The sequence below is a fragment of the Mauremys mutica genome, chromosome 21 (assembly GCF_020497125.1).
Source record: "Mauremys mutica isolate MM-2020 ecotype Southern chromosome 21, ASM2049712v1, whole genome shotgun sequence".
NCBI lineage: Eukaryota > Metazoa > Chordata > Testudines > Geoemydidae > Mauremys > Mauremys mutica.
The window spans coordinates 13,054,657-13,074,536 of record NC_059092.1 but is presented as its reverse complement, the minus strand read 5'-3'; the positions used below and the strand labels follow the sequence as shown (position 1 = coordinate 13,074,536).

Sequence of the window (19,880 nt, the reverse complement as noted above, 5' to 3'; positions counted from 1 at the left end):
TTATAGTCTTGGCCTTCACAACATCCTCTGGCAAGGAGTTCCACAGGTTGACTGTGCATTGTGTGAAAAAAACACTCCCTTTTGTTTGTTTTAAACCTGCTACCTATTAATTTAATTTGGTGGCCCCTAGTTCTCGTATTAATTTCAATGAAAGACAGGGACCTAAATACCTGTGAGGATCAGGGCCTTTGCCTTTCTCCCATCTGTAAAATTGAGATAATATTTTCCTACCTCCCAGGGGTATTGTGAGGATAACTACATTCGAGAATGTGAGATGCAGAGTGATGGCCAGCTAAGTATCTATGATAGACAGACCATAGAAGGATTGTTATTTGTATTCCAGTAATACCTAGAGGCTATGGAGTGCTCCAGGATCAGGACCCCATTGTGCTAGATGACTTGCAATCTGGAACAAGAGATTAGAGGCTGGTGCAATTAACAGACAGGGGGAGCACAAGGCAACAATGAGAGTTATGATGGATGGAGGAAGAGCACCAGCTCCCTAATCACTGGCCAGTGTTTTGTAGGCATTGCAGCATAGATGGATAATTGCAAATTACATAAAATGGAGCCAACAACAGCTGGGAAACAGAAGCCAATTATGTGACTTACCCAAGGTCACAGTGACAGAGCCAGGAATTGAATCCAGCTCTCTCAAATCCCGGTTTAGTGCCTTAAAGCTACTCTTAACTTCATTCAAGTTGTAAAATGCTTTGTCATTCATCTGAGATATCCTATAGTCTTGGGAGAATTTCTGTTACACGCATCACAACATTGTAACAATGTATGTTTTATAGGATCCTCAACATACGTTACTAGCTGCCATTTGTGCCAGTGCTGGAGAGGGGTTATTCTAGCACTTACAGTGAATTGTACATGTAGGGAGATTTGAGAGTTGATTTTTGTTGTTTTGAAGACTCCGGGTAGACGTGCGGACTCACCCCTGCGGCGCCTCCTGCTGGTATGTTCTGGGAATTAGCTCTTCCAGCTCTGGAGCGCCCTCTGCAGGCCGGTGATCTGCCTGGCCTCTGGCCCCCCATGTCCCTCCCTGGACCCCAGTGCCCCATTTACCTGGGGTGCTGCCCCCTGGAAATAACCCCTTTCGGCCTCAGGGTCTCCCCCTCCCAGGGGAACCCCCACCCACTATCTCCACCTCGCCTCAGTATCAGGCTACTGCCAGTCATTGCCTAGCCCCACACCCTGGGGCAGACTGCAGTGTCAGCCACTCATCACTGGCAAGGTTGGGTCTGGACCTGCTGCCTTGGCCTACCCCTGGGCATCCCTCTGCAACCCCCAGTACCTGTTGCCTTCTGCTAGGCCGCAGCCTGGGGCTTTCCAGGCTGGAGCTCCCCAGCTCCTCTACCTTTTCCCAGCCCTGCTCCACGCAGGTACCTTGTATCTAGCTCCCTGCAGCCAGGCCCTTCTCCCTCTACAGGCAGAGGGAAACTAAGTGGGCTCCTGGCTCACTGCCTGTTATAGGGGCCAGCTGGGCCTGATTGGGGCATGGCCACAGCTGAGCCTGCTTTCCCCAATCAGCCCAGGCTTTTAAAGCTGCAGCCCTCTGCAGGGCTGCTTTTAAACCCCTCAGGGCAGGAGGGGGTAACCACCCTGCTATGACTCTTTGCCCACACTCCTGTTCCTGTTCTTTTATTAGTTGTCCCCCAAAATTAGTGGGTTTCTGGGGTCCTATAGATCCTCCCCTTAGGCTGGGGGGGATCCTTTAGCATTGGGCGGGCTTCCGCCCGCCCGGTTCCCAGAAACCCAATAGATACACTCCTCCAATCTTTTAGTCTCTTGGAATAGCCCAGTAAATAGTTCCTCTTGTTGCAAGATCAAACCGGATTCCTCTTGAAAGTGGCAGCACAAACATGAATCAATGGTGGCTGACTTTTCCATTAGCTACTCTGTCTTGTGGGCACTTCGAATAGGGTTTCTATTCTTGGCATGTTGTGAACCGCAGTTAGGACAGGGGAACCGAGATCCTGCCTTGAAGCAGAAAAAAAGCAGACAGCAGCAGATTTCCCTAAGTACCAGCCGTGGACAGCAGCCAAAGCAGGAGTGAGCTCTTTTCTATTGCCAATAGCTCGCTGTGGATTGTGCACTGTGCAGTAAGGAGTTTGAGAAGTCAAGACTATTAAGCCTGAATGGAAGGGGTAGAAACCAGGCTGCACTGGCGGGGGCAAGTACTCTTGGCAATATTCTTGAGCAGCCTTGAAATTACAAAGCTGCCAAAGGCAGAGCCTCCTGGTTCACTCCCCCAATGAAGGTTAGATTTGTTTTTCTGAATGATGAAGGCTATTTGGGACCATGTGATGTGTGAAACCAGTGATCTTCTATATAAGTGTGAGCTATCTAACCCTATCAGGCACTTCACTATTGTATCTATTTTACGCAAAAGGCACTCCGTTACTATAGGCAGAGCAGCAGCATAAACCACTAAGAATCAACTTTTCTGTCTTCTAAATACCACTGTTTTGGCCTCTTGTTATAACTTCCTTCACCCACTGATGTGATCTGCTTCTTTCTCTCTCCCTCGTCCTTCCCCCCCCCCCCCCCCCACATCCCGAGTGTTAAGTGATTAAGGAGGTGGCAGGTGGGAACAGCAATAGGTATCTCAAATATTCATAGGCTGGTGGCTACCCATTACTATGCAGACCTCGGTGACTATTTCCCCTGTCCTCCCATCCCCCCCCCCCATAACTTGTATATCAACTAAGGGTTCAGTTTTCAAAGTTGTTATTGCAGTTGCACCTGGGAGCCCCAGCGATGGGTGGGAATTCATTGCATTAGGAGCTGTGCAAACAGAAGGCAGCCCCTGCCTGATACAGCTTGCACTCTCACTCAGCATTGTCCTAACTCTGCTCCCATTAAAGGCAAAGGGATTTTGACTATTTTAAAGGGAGCAGAGTTAAGCCAACACAGTGTGCTTGGAAAACCCCACTGTAAATGACACAGGGCCAGCCAGTCAACAGATTTGTCCATTGAAATGTTTCTGTTGATAGAATATCCCTGGCAATTTGGTAACTTTATACCAAGTAATTATGGAACTGGCTGATTTGACAGAGAAAATTCAGCTATTTCACCTTTAGTAGCACTCTGTCTGGAATGACTATCATCCTTGCTGACAAGGTCCTTAATATCATTTTATGAAGATGTAGCAACTTATTTTCCCCATGCTGACGCTTAGTGGATCTGACAGGAAGTCAAGGAGTCTTGCTAATCTTGCAGAAAGCTTCACATTGCAAAGAAAGTCTAAAGTGAATGCAGAGTGGAAGCAATTCACATAAGGCCAGGCCTTGATAAATGCAACCCACTTGGTACCTGTTTTTCTTCCATGTTTAGTTACCTGAATGGAAGAACAAGCATATAGCAGAGGGCTCGATATACGGGTCAGAGCAGGATGGCACAATATGCAAGGAGCTGTTCCAGCAAGAAAATGGATTATTTTATTATAACATGCTTTTCACTGTGTGTACACACACACCCACCCACCCACACACCGCTCTGGAAGAATCCCTGCACAAACTGGGTGCTATGCCACACAGTGCTCCCCTATGGAAGAAGATGCAGGAACAGAAGAGAAGGAGTTTAAATGGAACAGTGAAGAATTAACTCATGATTTTAACTGAAATTCACCAGCAGGACATGGGAAACAAGCAATTGTATCATTATTGAGAAATATTGACTGGCAATGTGTTAAAGAATTTTTGCTGTTCCCTCAGTTTGCAGCCCCAAGCAAGTTCAAATGCAGATGAGGAGAATGACTGCACATTTAAAGATTTGATTCATGTGCACTGGACATAGAGGCGTCATGACTCACAGTTTAGGAACAAAAGGAAGGGGGCGTGGAAATACAGTGACAAGTCATTAGGAGAGTAGTTCTTGGCAGGAAGAATAAGGAGTTGTTTGATGCCAGCAGCATAAGGCACATTCCAAGAAAATAACTAAAGTCACTTTTAAATGAAGCAACTGCTGTGAGACAAACTCGAGATGGGTTTGAGCCCCAGCATTTGGTATTTGAAGACTCCTGACATTCAGGAGACAGGTATTCAGGGTCAGTGTGTGGCTGGAGAATTCAGAGATTTACTTGTCACATAAGCCAGGGTTCTGCAGGCTGCTCAAAACAGAGAGCTGCCTCTTGCAGCTAGATGGAGGCTTTGGTTTCTGCACGGTTAGGTGGATGTAAAGGTATAAAGAGGAGCATTTGTTAGTAGGGTGAATACCACCCTCCCTACGAGGGGGAGTGGAAGTTTGGCATGTAAGGATTTCATTTGCTGGCACTTTGAAAGAAAATGTCATTGTCATCTTCTCAGCCGTCTAAAAAACCCAGTATCAAAGGTTCTTATATGGCCCCATACTGGGGTGTCTGAAAACCCTACAGTCTCGTGCATTTATACTCAACACCCCTGTGAGCTAGGGGTGCATATCTGCATATCCCCATTATGCAGATAGGGAACCAAGGTACAACGTGACTTGCTCAAGTCATACAGGAAATCTGTGGTGGAGCAGGGAATTGAAGCCAGGTCTCCCCATCCCAAGTCTAACTGCCTTGCCTCATTCATGGTTTTCTGTTCAGTAGCTAAACAGCAGTAGTTCGGGTGGACCGACTCTTGTAGCAGGAAGAAGAGCCTGCTGAACCAGCCCCAACGTGGCATGTAACAGAGCAAGCAAGTTTTGCAGATGAATCATCGCAGTGGGACGTTTGCCTTGCAACACAAATATTGTGTCATGCTGCTGGCTTAGAAAAGTTCTGCAATATGCAAACCCAATTGGACAGGATAGGAAGGAGTTGAAAGATTTTAGGCTAGATTCTCCTCTGCCCTGCACTATACAAAGCCATTTACAGCTGCACAGAGCAAGGGCAAAGTAGAAGGGAATTGCTGCTAGATCAGAACAGGTGCAAGTGACTACACATTGTCCAGGACAGCAGAGAATCTGGCCCTTCATAGGTTACACCCCAAAAAGAACTATGCTAACGTCATTGCCCTTTAGTTCCTGGCTGAATGCCCCTCCTTCAGGAGTGCATTTCTTTCCCTTCCTGTTGGGGAAAAACTGGTAGTGAGTTAAGTGCTCGTTAAAAGGTTCCAGTCTATTTGGTCGGTGGAGCCTCAAGCCTACTATTCACTTGCACAGCACTGTATGGTCAGTGGCAGGACTGTAAAGGTTACTTCTCCCCTTTTTTATCACTTGCTCTTATGTGAAAAGAACTCTGATGGGCCCAACACTTTCTGCAGGAGATTCCAACAGCTGATGAAAACACAGTACATACTTTTTTTTTTAAATAAAAGGATACAAACCTCCCTAAACTTTCCCAAATGGAGCATTTACCAAAGCATAGCAAAGACTTTACAGAGAGATTAATTAACAACCACATAACAAAGATGCTACAAAGTCAAGGTGACTAACAGCTTAGTACCTGGGAGGAAGAACCAGCGTGACTATTTACTTCAGCCTCCAAATGCAAAGGGCAGTCATTCCCAGGCGATCTTACTCTTGAGAGGAATTCTTCCCTTCTTCCAAAGCAGGCATCATAGCAGCTTAGTAGAGTTTGAGTTTTAAATATAAAGAATTGCCAGTGTCTCCAAACGCCTGCCTGCTCCCACCTGCTCTGCTTTTCAACAAGCTGACCACTGCAGGTGCTGCCTTTTATTAATCATCTACAACCAAGCAGACACCCTGGCCACACACCCCTTCCAACCTAGCTCATCCCTGACTGGGAGGGACCATCTCTAGGGCTGAGGGATGGCATAGTTCAGTCTTCATGGGGCTATTCTGTTCTTGCTCTCTCTGCTGACAGCACCAGCTGTGATGGGTCCTGTGCATGCACTGCTGTCTGCTAGAGACTGAGAGCACCCCCTGCTTGTTTCACATAGGCCACTAGCCATCAGCTCGTAGTGACTTTTGGTCCTGACCTAGGCTAGAGTCAAACCAGTGACCTAGAGGCAAAAGGCTCCCTTCCCCATAAACAAGGAAAGCATGTTACTTAGTGCTTGACTCTTACACTATTTCTAGTCTGTCCCCTCAGGAGCTTGCCCTGTGTCTAATATGTAGTGAAAGCCATTAGGGGATCCAGACACTTGCACGTGTCTTCCTTGTTTAATTTTTTTAACCTTTACATGTTTCTGTTCTCCAGACATAGCCTACAAGGAACATTATCTGGACATTAGCATCACAGGTTCTCCCCTCCTATGAGACTCTCTCTCCTCTGTCCTTAGAGGCATGGCTGAGATTTTTTCCCCCCAAAGGGTTTGCTCACCGGCTGCTTCATCATCTCCAGCTTTTGTCCCCCCCCAGAGACTGCAGCTGTGGGTGATCGTATGTTGTGCCACAAGAGCAGCCACAGTAATATTTAGAGGGTTTTCCCCCTTATCTTTGTGGAGGTGCTTCTTCCACAAGCCAAAGCACCAAACCTGTCTTCATTCCTTTCAAAGGGCAGATTAGTGCTGCTGCTTGGACAGCACCTGAGAGCAAATGACATCTAGCTAGCCAGCTAAAGAACACTTCAGACCTGTTCTCATGCAGTGAGAGATTTATGGTCAGAGAAGTCTGGCTTTGCTCATCACTTAATTGAAACTAGGGTTTTAAAAAAACATCAAGGCTTCAACACTGGACTGTGGGCAAAAGACAGCCCACTGACTTTGGTATGCAGCTTCAAACGAGCTAACAGATTAATCAACAAGAACATAAAGTGGTGACTTTTAAGTAACAAGGCAGTCTTATGGGGCATGAAGGAATCTCCGGATGTCAAACGGAAAAGCGTACGGCTTTTATCCTCAAAACTGCCCCTCAAATACTCCCAGTGGAATGGCTCAATAAATCTACCATTATTCCAAAAATGAAGGATGCTGCTGAAATGAATTCCCTAATAATGAGCCCTTCCCACCCCGCCTTTAAAAACCATAATAAACCTTCTAGCCATATACAGACAGTGCACCATAAGGAATGGCATAGAATCTCCTTTTCAAACCACTAATTTGCTCAACAATGAACGTGCTTGTTCTGTAACAGAGATTGAATCAAAGACTTAAAGGTCAGAAGGGACCATTATGATAATCTAGTCTGACCTCCTGCACAACGCAGGCCACAGAATCTCACCCACCCACTCCTGTATCAAATCTGTGTCTGAGCCACTGAAGTTCTCAAATGATGGTTTAAAGACTTCAAGGTGCAGAGAATCTTCCAGCAAGTGACCCGTGCCCCATGCTGCAGAGGAAGGCGAAAACCCCCCAAGGCCTCTGACAATCTGCCCTGGAGGAAACTTCCTTCCCAACCCCAAATATGGCGATCAGCTAAACCCTGAGCATGTGGGCAAGACTCACCAGCCAGACACCCAGGAACAAATTCTCTGTAGTAACTCAGATCCCACCCCATCTAACATCCCATCACAAGCCCTTGGGCATATTTACCGCTAGTAGTCAAAGACCAATCTCATTATACCATCCCCTCCATAAGCTTATCAAGCTTAGTCTTGAAGCCAGATGTGTCTTTTGCTCCCACTGCTCCCCTTGGAAGGCTGTTCCAGAACTTCACTCCTCTGATGGTTAGAAACCTTCATCTAGTTTCAAGTCTAAACTTCCTGATAGCCAGTTTATATCCATTTGGTTTTGTGTCGACATTGGTACTGAGCTTAAATAATTCCTCTCCCTCCCTGGTATTTATTCCTCTGATATATTTGTAGAGAGCAATCATATCTCCCCTCAGCCTTCTTTTAATTAGGCTAAACAAGCCAAGCTCTTTGATGAACTGGTTCAGGGAACCCTTTTCCACAGCCTACCCACCTTCATCCAGTTCTAAAGTAGACCTCAGAGAATGCATTCAGATGAGAAATGTTCCAGTAAAAATCCTACCCTTCATCCCACCCCTTCTCTCTATTCCTCTGAGTCCCAGTCTCTCTCACCTGGATGGCAGGTGGTCTTGGGTTGGGGAAGCTATGTCAGACTCTTCAGTGCCTTACTTCCCTTTCTCTGTGATCTCTGGAGTCTAAAACCCTGTCTTGGAAGGACTCCCCCACTAGGTGACACTGACTGTCCCTTTGGTTCTTTCATTCATGGCTTCTCTGCTGAGACGTCCAGCAAAGGTGCCAGTTAGAATGATGTCTCTTCTGTAATGCAGATCCCTGTCTACTGGGAACTGGATAAGCCCCAACCGTTCATTATCACGATTCCCGTAAAGGACACCTTTTGCCTGGCTTTGACTGTTCATTTGAGTTTTGCCTTGATCTTAGCTAAAAAATCATATGCAAGCCGTGAATACATCTATTTCTCTGATACCAAGTGCATGAGCTGCATAATGTATGATAATGAGATTTACATTTGGTGTGGGCGAGAGGAGACGTCATTGTGGAAACACTGGCAAGGTGGATGGATTGTCACAGGCCATTTGTCATGTTCAAGCATCCAAGTACATTCCAGCAACACCATCACAATTAGCAATCTAGTGGCATTTAACTCTGGACAGCTCATTTTCAGGAAGTAATAACTACACGTTGGGGATGAAGAATGGCATATAAAGACTCAGTCTGGCTGGGATGGATGGATACAGCTGAACAGCTGATTTATAATTCTGTTCCATTTCTGAACATGTATACTGTTCTGTATGGGTAACGTTGGATTTCTTTCCTAGCCCTATTACTCCCGGAGAAAGGGGTATGAGGAACCAACATCAGACATATTTGCATAGACACAGATTGAGCAAAGGGTGGTTGGGTGTGTGTGTGTGGGGGGGGGGGGAAAACAGGCCAGTCTAAAAGGGAGGGCAATCAAAGGAGAGAAGAGTGAGCTTGCATAGATGACATGACTAACTCCAGACAGTTGGATGAAGGAGGGTTTGAAAAGATCAAGAACTTGAGTTCTCTTTAAACCAGAAAGCTATCTCCTGAAAGTGGGAAATGGGGACTCTCGGAGAGCTCCAGCAGAGTGGAAGGAAAAGTTGTGAGCGCTGAAAAGAGCCGGCATTGTGTGATCATTAAAATTTCTCTCCATTAACAAACTCTCTAACCCCGAGTAGAGTAACTTTTTGCAGTCTGTGTCCAGATGACACACCATTAAAATGCTCTGGTTTATTTCATCTGCATCCTTTTTCTCAGACCAGCTTTCTCCTGTTTAAATTATTATTTGTACATATTGTGGTGGTTCATAGACGCCTCCACCAAGATTGTTGTGCTGGGTGCTGTACAAACACATAAGAGAGTCCCTGCCCCAAGGAGCTTAGAGTCTAAATAGATCAGACAAAGGTTTGGAAGGGACAAGAGAGGGGAAATCATTTGCCCCAGGTCACTGCAAGAGCCAGGAATAGAACTCAGATCGCCTGAGCCCCAGGCCAGTGGTCCATCCACTAGACATATTCACATAGTGAGTGTCAGCACATCCCTGAGAATGCAGCAATCTTTGCTCTCTGCAGTAGTAGAGAAAGCTGGTGGGCCCAAAGAACACAGAGGCTTGGGTAATGCTTTGGCTTTGTGCAAAAAGATGGCAGATGGTGGTGACACAAAGGGAGCACTCAGCCCTTTGTATTCATAATTATTAGCAGCTATGGGCCACTGACACCCAGTGTTAGACTGGGAATATTCATTTATTTATAGTGGTTTTCTTCCCTCCGTTCTCCAGCCTCAAAAAAAAAAAATCATCTTTGGCCACATTTCAGTTACAGGAGATACCAATAAAGGGATTCTCCATTTCAGCCCTTCCTTTTGCATGGCTGTGATTCAAACCTGGTGGACTGAAAGTGCTGGCAAGTCAGTAACGGTTCCCACACAGCAGTTTGTCACATTAGTTTATTGTTTCTTCTTTACATGGCAGACAAACAGAGTCTTCAGTTTTCCAGAGCAATGTTCACAACTCAAGCCCCACCAGGTAACACCACATCTTCACATTGTTTATACTGACATTTTTATTTTAAAAACAAGTGTCATGAGAGTGCTGCAGAGCTACCAGTGTTAGCCTTGCAAATTTCTACATGCAAAACCTGAGGGTTTCCCCCCCCACCCCTCCTTGAATTTTCATGAGAATTTGTGATTTTGTGGGGAGGAGGTCAAAGGCAAAATTTCACAAGTTTCACCAGCAGGCATGGTGGAAGGTTGTTGCAAAATTGAAATTCTGCCCTGGAAAACAATGGTGAATTTTCCTGAATATGCAGAGGTGAAAAGTCCCCATCATCATACAGAAATGCTATGAGTCTGAATCAATTGTTGTGCAAAGATGGACTCCCTGCCCCCAAAGAATCTTCTTTTGTTGATTCAGGGAAAGCGCTGAAAAGTTTACTGCAACAATGGGACATTTCTTGTTGATGGTATGGAGATTTTTCTACCATGGCTCAGACTGTAATGGAGTTTCAGGGTGGACTGATGCAATGTCAAGCTAGATGCTGCAATCTTTAGTGGAGTAACAAGATATAAAACTTTAAAAATGGAGCATTTACAATAGGGACGTAAAGACGTGCTTTTAAAATTGTAAATACATATTTACAGGTTTGCATGGTAAACCAAAACTGCTCTGGGAAAAATATTCATATAGCACAGCATTTACACACTTCTCTCCTTGAGTTTCTTGAAAAATATCATTAATATCACTCTAAAAAACAAAAAAAAGTAAACGGCACAAAATTCAGCTCTAATAATGTCATAGGTCTGCCATAAAGGCACTAAGCCCAGCAGAATCCAAGCCAGAATCTCCATTTTTAAACACACCTCGCCCACTCCTAGATACTGAGGGAAGTCCCAAAAGAGTGGGCTATTTTAGGTATAGTTCAGGCTGCAACATGAGGCGTCTCTTAAGCAAGAGCCACTAAGTGAAAAGTGAAAATACATCACTTAGTAAACATGCTCGTTGTCTAACAACATTGCACTGGAAATGTTAGGGATACCTCAAAGTGGTGCTTTAAAACACAGGCTATTGGTTGGAATTTCTCTCTAATTTGTTGCTACATTAGGTGCTGTCAAAACATACAGGAAGATCGCCCATTTTCTAAAGAACTCTAGTGCAGGTGTTACCATTCAAATTCTGGATCATGAAAAAAGGAAGAAACAAGGACAGATAAATGAAAGAAAAGAGAATTTGCTGAATCTAGTGCAGCAGAGTCTATTGTGAAGACATTTAGATGAAGTTAAATGCCTGTAACTTAGAGATTAGGTACAAGGGGGCAAGCTCCTAGACATATCTAAGACCCATACGTTGTTTTATCTGTGTGCTGGGATTTTCAGAGCTGCCCAGTGGCTTTGGATATGTAGTTTACATTGGTTTTTAACAGGCCATCCAAATTCATTAAGGAGCTATGAAAATCTCAACTGCAGTTTGTAATGATTTTTGTTAAAGGAATTTAGTGCCAGCAAAAGATGCCAGATGAGACAAGTGCTAGAGAATAAGATCCCTGTGGTACGGGGGAGGTAGAGAACAGCCAGCAACAGCAAAAGCTTTCCACACAGTGCCCTCATCTTGGGTCCCTCAGCCGTGACCTGCAGGCATCACGACTTCAGTGGTAGAAGGGATCTGACTCTTTATGGTTCATTCAGTCCTTAAGTGTGTGGGAGCCTGCCTCTCTCCATATGCCCTCCATGCCAATTGCACTTGGAAAGCATTCCAGCTAGGATTCAGAAAACAGCCTATGGGCATCAGCACTTCTCCAATTTTTTTTTTGACTAAACAGATTATTTTTGTGAAAACAAATTCCATTTTTGTTGAAAACTTTCATGTTATCATGGTAAAAAAATCAGTTTTTCACAGAGAAACAAAAACAAAAAAGGTTCAGCAGCTACACCATGTTGATAAAAAGAACATTTTTCTTGACTTTTTTGGGAGGGTGGGGAGAAGCAGCTTGTGAATTTTTTGTTGTTGTTTGTTTCCACATATTTAGCTGTTCAACAAAACCCTCCCACGATTTTGGGAAAAAATGTTTTAATTGAATTTTTTTTTTAGGGGGGAAAAATAATTCCCTCACCAGATGTAGAGTTCAGCATCTGACTCCCAGTGACTTTCAAGGCAACTTGGGCACCAAATTCTCTTTAATCTACTTTGAAAATCCCAACCTCTCAAACGACATTGATGGGGTGAAGATACGTACTTAATTACAGAGGAAACGTAGAAGGAACCCTTCAACGGTACACTACAAAGGTGAAGTTCGTGGAAGCAAGAAGAGGGCACCTCTGCCATATGACAGACCTGCGTGAACATGGCCCTTTATAAGCAAGAGATAATACATCTTTGTTCAGCCTTCTCACTAACTGCAACACCCTGAAACTTGGTCTTTACAGGCTGTGGTCCACAATTATGGCTCCTTCCTCTCTAAGCCTAACCAAACTAGATTGGCTCTAACGGAGGCTCACAACTACTAACCTCCCTATTTGGGGGAAGATGTTGCTTTGTACTGTGCACTGTGATGGGCACTTTAGAAATGTTTGTAAAACTCAGTCCTGGCAGCAACGACCGGGTGCCAAGCTAGCGCTATATGTAACAGAAGCTTTTTGCAAAATGAACACTTGTCCCATTAGAAAACTGGACTGATGCCATCACTGCATTTCAGAGACCACTTAACAGGTGCGTTTCCAGGAGATGTGGGTCCTACCATCTTCTAAAAGCAGTGGCATCACACCTTTGCAATGTTCCAACATCTTAAAGGTCATGATACACGCTTGACAGACTGGGGTACCAACAGATTTGGGATATGAACACCTCAAACTCTGCACAACTGGGTGGATTTTCCATGGGTTGCCCAGTTCTATAGAGTGTACAGTACAGTTAGAAGATAAAATGACGTAACAGTCTTTGAAAATGTAATTGCATAGTATGTCCAACCCCTCTATGTTCCAGCAGAAAGAGAAGAATTGCCCAAATCTGCCTGCCCTCCCAGCGTGGTCAAACAACCTACAATTCTCTCTGAATGTTTTCCCATGCTGTTCCACTGGCTCTGGAGGAGCGGACTTCACATTGCAGGGGATGCTACAGAATCATCCTCTCACCGGCCTCCGTAGTTCATGGTTCGCTCTCTGCAAAGAAGACAACAAGATGCCAGTGCTTCTGGCACAGAATACCATTGGCCCCGCTTTTTCCTGAGGAACTCCTGGTCCCACTCGAACTGGGAATGAACAGAACAGATTATGATATCTAAGGATTACTTTGCCTCATCTTTTCAGTTCAGCACTGTCCTGTGCCTATACATACACATAGTCACCTGGAATAACGGTGGTCTCCATAGAAAAGTCACCATTTACCCAAAGTGGAATGTGAAAAGTCACAGTCTCCCCTATTCTTACAACAAGAAATAACAGGGGAAACTTAAATATCACTGTCCAATTAATGTTAACTTTTTACTATTCGCCACCATTCCTTGTAGTACAGGAGGCAGTTTGGTTGTCTTATCCTACTAACTTTTCCCCATAATACTGATTTTCTCTATTTCATTTACAGTTTAGTTTAACCAAATATAAACCTATTTCAGGGTACAAGACCCTGCACCCATCCAGGGCCTCGACCCTGCAGCCATTTGCACATGTACTTAACTTTACTCACATGACTAGTAATAATACCTTGCTCTTATGTAGTGCTTTTCATCAGTAGAGCCCAGAGGAGCCCATTATCCCCATTTTGCATGTGGTGAAACTGAGGCACAGAGACGAGGTGGCTTGCACAAGGTCACCCAGCAGGCCAGTGATAGAGCCGGGACTAAAATCCAGGTCTTGAGTCTCAGTCTAGAGTTCTATCCATCAGCATCTTAGCAGCTTTCAACAAACTTTACTACTGAGTTGGGCTTCCGCAACTAACTGGATTAGTCAAAACTTCCTGTGACGTACGGAGCAGAGAGTAATGAAGCTCTGCTGATTTACACCAGCTGAGGATCTGACCGAATGTACTTACAATGCATTGTGACACTATATTTTTTGTATTAAAAATGCCTCCTCCCAAAGAAGCAAATAGTGAAGTCAAGACTATTAAATATGTAAATTAATATGCAAGAGGTCTAGTTCTTAAGCTATTGGCACATTGCCAAGGCATCCCGTGGTGGCTTGGGTGCAAATAGCATGACATTAAGCCTTTGGCCCTTTTGTCCCAAAGGCTCTCAAAGCACTTCAGCACTTCTACCAACAGCAGAAATGAAATCCAGCCCTGTGTGAGGTGGTGGGTGGCAAGCAAGTGGCACAGAGGTCCCTGCCCAGCAGCACGGGAGGAATGGAGAATCGGAGCACTTACAAGAATTGCCAAGGGCAAATGGCAAAGATCCACCTGTAGGAGCGGCACAGTGAGCTTTACGACCTCTTCCACAAGGCTCATGCACGGGGCATGGAGTGGAACTCTGTTCTCCTGTTGCAGGAGAATGGAGAGCTAAGGCAACCCTGCCAGGACTTGAACTTGTGGGTCCAGCGGGTCTAGGTGTTCCAGAACAAGAGGAAAGGATGGTCTTATGGGCCTGGCTAGAGCAAGGGACTAGGACTTACATATGGAGTTCTGTTCCCAGCTCTCTTTGTGACCTTGGGCTAGTCACTGAGCCAGTGTGCCTCAGTTTCCCCACCAGTAACTGAGGACCATAATTAACTGCCTCACAGGGGCTCTCTGAGGTGAACTAACATTTGTAAAGTGCTTTGGCTATAGAAATGCAAACATCACAAAGCGCTGCATGTTTGTCAGTGCCACGGGGCGACCACCTTGCTGTACCTGTTTTGGTTTGATGTGCAGCAGGAGAGTCTATTCCTTGAAGAAGTGGGCCATCGTGCAGCTGGATTTCTTGCATTGCCTGGTGCAGGTGTTCTGAGAAGAGGAGGGGGGACATCTAGAGGCCATGCGGAGTCTGTAACTGCAGAAAGAGGCAGGAGAAACTGTCTCACACACACATCGTATTTGGGATAAAAGCAGAGACAGGCCACAATACCCAACACACAATCTCGTTTCAAACATTAACCCAGAGCCGCCGAGAGCGGGTTCGGGCCCTGGTGGAAAAAAAAATGTTGGGCCCCCCAGCAAGGGTGGACCGGCTAAACGGGGCTGACGAAGCCGGGGAAGCCAGGCCCCGGGCCCCCTTCCGGACTGCCGGGCCCTGGTAATTTGTACTGGCTCCCCCCACAGCCCCCGTCGGCCCTGCATTTACCCCAACCTACTTGCCAGGCTGGTGGCCCAGTATCATATGAAAGCCTGGGTACCTTTCCCGGGCTTGATCCAAAGCTCACTGAAGTCAGTGGGAGACCTTCCATTGGCTCCAACAGACTTTGTATAAAGGCTCTATACCCAGGCTGGAGGTGCTGCAGAGGTTGCTCATGGGGATGAGGCAGTGTCTTGTGTTGCTCTGCAGTGACCCTAGTCAATTTAGGTGAGAAGTGAAAAGACTCAGGAGAAATTTGAGTGTGTTCTCCCCCCCGCCCAGCAGCCTCCCCGATGTCCAAGCTCAAATAAGTATATGGAGAACCCTCCAGGAAAGACAAACTGGACATCAATAGTCAATAGGGCTGTGACAGCAGCAGGCCCCCTGTGCAGAATAGCTGGCAGGGTCAGAGTCTATTTTGTCATTTGCCATGTCATTGTTTTGCATCTGTGTTGATGCAAAAGGCATTTCACATTTCATAAAGAACCACATACACTAACAGGGCAAGGTGTTCAACTACACTCCTAAGCTGCATGCCCCATCACCACGAAAGCACTTGCAAATCAGATAACTGCACACACAGATAACCGAAAGCAGAGTGGCTAACTCTTATGATTTTACTGCAAGGCTTTTGATATTCGCTTTTTACCTTCAGCCCCAGGTCCCTGGATCCTATGACTATGTGAGAATCTCATCTTTCATTTCAAAATAAAAAAATTACATTTCTAGTTTTCAGGGTTGGTGATAAAAGCTAATGACAAGGCGAAAAGAGTATGTAAAAGGCTAAAAGACCAAGAGAAAAGGATAAAAAGAATCAAACATCTATTTTTTTTTAAAAAACACTCTGGTTTAAAAGAAATATCTCATGATTTTTGAACACTTGTTGCCAGTACTGCAGAAACGGCCATTTGCACAAATATGTTCCGTGTTTTTTAAACAGCCCAGACTGAGGTTGAAAATTAACTCCCGGATATTTTATTGACCATTTTCTCTCGTGTTCGCTACTTAAAAATCACTAAAGCCCGTGGTTAACTATGGACTGTTTCTCATGCCAAAGGCTAGCGAGTGCTGTCTGTTGCAAGGCTGCCAGTGGGAAAACCGTCGCTGTGCCATTACGTTGGCAGTCCTCAAACTCCATCAGGATCCATCTTCACCAGCAAAGGTGTGTTCTTGCCTCAAGTTAGCTAACATGTGGTAACTCAAGAGGTCAAATCCTAATGGAGACAAGGCAGTTTGTAGGTCTAATATGTGTAGACTTCCCCATAGTCTTTACCTCGACCTGCTAATGTGAAAACTACAATCTGCCTTGTCTTCACTAGGCTTTTACTCAAGAACACACCTTTCTTCCTAGCGAACACAAGGTCTAAGAGACTTCACATCAGGTCAACAGAGAGAGAGAGAGAGAGAGAGAGTGTGTGTAAAGAATCCACATATCCCCTGCTGCTGTGAGGGGAGAAGCTTGTGCAAATTATCTTCCATCCTCTACCATGGACTGTTCTGAAGCTCCTATTCCTCTCCTACTCTCCTGGGATGGTGGGGGAATGGGGTCCAGCTACATGCCACGGAGAGCCCAAGTTGTGGTGTGGAAGAACTGGTGGACTCTTTGGTAACCTTATCCATCCACAAGTGGCATGAATTGTGTGTGTGTGCGGGGGAGAGATTATCTTCACCCCAGTTGGTCCTGGTTTCAATCCATGGCTGGTATCTTCATTTCAGAGCTGTCAGTTGAGATCAGACATGCACCGGCTGTCCATCCCTGCTTAGGAGGGACAGTCCTGTTCAGGGGATATTTGCTACTGGCCCTTCTGCCCCCATTTTGTCCCTTCAAAGCTTTCCTCACCTAGTAGGACTCAATGCAGTTCAAAGGGAGAGTGCACGAGCAGATCACGGAAATCTTCCACTGAGAAGTGCTGAGTTGTAGTATAATTATTATTTTGCTGTGTTGTGAAATAGCAAGTTCTAACACCACCACTGAAGTGGGGATTTTCAGAAAGTCAGCCAGCTAAGAATAAAGGGAAGACATCCCACCCTGTGTGAGAGGGGTGGGAAAGTATTCACTGAACCATGACCTTAAAGCAAAGATGTGATAAAAACCAAGGAAACGAATACGTTTTAAACAACACAGCAGGCTGGGGCCTTTGCAAGAAGGCACAACACTTGGAACTTTCTCAGTGCAAACTAATCATCATTTATGGCAATGCACGCCAGCCTGTGTGATGGGACACACACGGACCTCTACTCATCAGAGCAGCAGCCAGCTCCCATCCTTTGCAGCAAGAGTCCTGTTCAGAGAAGTACATTACAATCCCCCACATGGTGGTGCCATTGCCTTCCCAGCCAGAGAGAAGGCGTAGCATTGACTAGAGCCAGGCAAGAGGTGGCAGAGTGAACGGACACTGAAGTAGCAACTTAATGCATCAGGTATGAACTCAATAATGACAAACAGACACAGGGGATCATGCCCTGAACACCATGTGACGCCCATCTGGGGCAGATGTAGGATGCATTGGACCTGTCTGCAACAGCAACACAAGGCTCCTCTGTTCCACTTGTATTTTTGCAATATTTATGGAGCTTATTATGCTCACAAAGTGTTTTGAATGCGTGAGGATGGAGCCCTGCATTGTTATGAACAACTTCAACGATTGGATCCCGCAGAAAAACAAGCCAGGTCTCTACTGACCTTAAATTAGCCTCTTGGGAGGCTCATGAGCTTGCTTCTTCTTATAGTCGCAGCTCTGCTTTTGGGCCAGGTGGATCAGCGAGCAGGTGAGAGATACTCTCAAATCGTCAATAAGCCACTGCACGCACATTAAAGCATTTGAATATCCTGCAGCTGCACGAGCTCTAGAACCAGTTATCACTCCGCCAGCCTGCATGGACACTGGACATCTGCAGATGTTCTCCCACCATTGCTACTTCCCCACCTGGGGACAACAATGACCATGAGGCACTAATGTTTTTAACACTGTAAACAAACCCCTGTGCCCCACTGATGCCCCCATCATTGCTAGCAGGGGGGCAGAGCAAAGGGGAGAGAATTTCTGAAGATGTCCAGTGGTGGTGATGATGCCCAGTTATGATCCAGCCTCAGTGGTGTATCAAGTCCACCCTTGCACCACAGTACAAGAGATTCTTCTCGCTGCAGAAACCAGGCTGACCTCAGAAAAGATACGGAGTGTACAGGGGGAAGGCAAAGACGCCAAAGACAAGTATCACTACGTGCTTGTCTGCACAAGGTTTTTGTACTGATCTAACTAAATTGGTTTAAAAAAAAAAGATTTAGATAAATCAGTGCAGTGGCTTAGGATGCCACCCTCCAGGAATTAAAGATTAATCTTTAATTAAAGATTATGTCGTGTTGAAACCTCCAGGAATACGTCCAAACAAAATTGGCAAACCTACAACCTCCTAGAATAGACACGGTTACACTGATATAAAGGGGGTCATATTGGTATGGCTTGTTTTGGTAAATAAAATTCTAATTGATTTAAACTAAATTATAGTAAGACACTCAAACTGAAATAGTGTCCTCACAGGGGGGTTTGCACCATATTAACTAAACTGGTTTAAAAACTGATTTCAGTTAAACCAGGGCAACTTGCTCACGTAGAGAAGACCTAAGGCTCCTCCGGGTATGTCTACACTACGAAATTAGGTTGAATTTACAGAAGTCGGGTTTTTAGAAATCGTTTTTATACGGTCAATTGTGTGTCCCCCCACACAAAATGCTCTAAGTGCTTTAAGTCTCCCGACTGCGTCCACAGTATGGAGGCTAGCATCGACTTCTGGAGCGTTGCACTGTGGGTAGCTGTGAGTAGCTATCCCATGGTTCCCGCAGTCTGTGCTGCCCATTGGGATTCTGGGTTGAGATCCCAATGCCTGATGGGGCAAAAACAGTGTCGCGGGTGGTTCTGGGTACATGTTGTCAGGCCCTCCACTCCCTCCCTCCCTCCCTCTGTGAAAGCAACAGCAGACAATCATTTTGTGCCTTTTTTTCTGGGTTACCTGAGCAGACGCCATACCAGAGCAAGCATGGAATCTGCTCAGCTCACCATCACTGTACGTCTCCTGGGTGCTGGCAGATGTGGGACAGCATTGCTACATGGCAGCAGCTCATTGCCTTTTGGCAACAGACGGTGCTTTATGATTGGTAGCCATCGTCGTCATATTCCTGGGTGCTCTTTTAGCTGACCTCGATGAGATCAGTCAGGGGCACGTGGGCAGACATGGGAGTGACTCAGCCAGGTCATTCCCATCTTCTGCTGAGCACCCAGGGGATGACAATGGCTAGCACTCATATTGCACCATCTTCTGGTGAGCAGCCAGGAGATTATGGCAGCTAGCAATCGTAATGCAGCATCTTCTGCCGAGCACCCAGGAGATGACGATGGCTTGCAGTCATACTGCACAGTCTTCTGCCAGCCTAAGATGTAAAATATAGATGGATCAAAACAGGAAATTGAACCTATTTGTTTTGTGAAATCAACGGCCATGCTAAACCCAGGGTTTTGAATTCAATCCTTGAGGGGGCCATTCTGTGCGACAGTTGTTTGTGTTTCTCCTTGATGCAAAGCCACCCCTTTTGTTGATTTTAGTTCTCTGTAAGCCATGTCGTCAGTCACCCTTCCCTCTGTCAGAGCAACGGCAGACAATTGTTTCACGCAAAACCAGGTGAGGAGGCGACGGCAGCGCGGTGACGAGAGGTCTTAGACTTCTCACAAAGTACGAGCCGGGCAATGTGCCCCAGCAATGTGCACATCATGCTGATGAGCTCTGCATGAGCGCTGCAAACATGCTGGCCAAACAGGAAATGAAAT

At 45.7% G+C, this 19,880-nt stretch overlaps 1 protein-coding gene across 11 annotated transcripts in view; it reads right to left on the bottom strand.

The window, feature by feature from the left end:
• Positions 1 to 9,979: 9,979 nt before the first annotated feature.
• PRDM2 (PR/SET domain 2) overlaps positions 9,980 to 19,880 on the bottom strand; it is a 129,961-nt gene continuing 120,060 nt past the window's right edge. For 10 of the 11 annotated variants that reach the window (XM_044995928.1, XM_044995923.1, XM_044995930.1 and 7 more), the window contains 2 exons: positions 14,640 to 14,778; positions 9,980 to 12,976 (listed from right to left, as the gene is read on the bottom strand). In XM_044995928.1, the coding sequence (XP_044851863.1) occupies positions 14,670 to 14,778 (109 nt within the window). In that variant the 3' untranslated portion in view covers positions 9,980 to 12,976; positions 14,640 to 14,669. Of the gene's footprint in view, positions 13,066 to 14,639; positions 14,779 to 19,880 lie in introns of all 11 variants that reach the window. The other variant, XM_044995927.1, reaches the window with a different exon arrangement.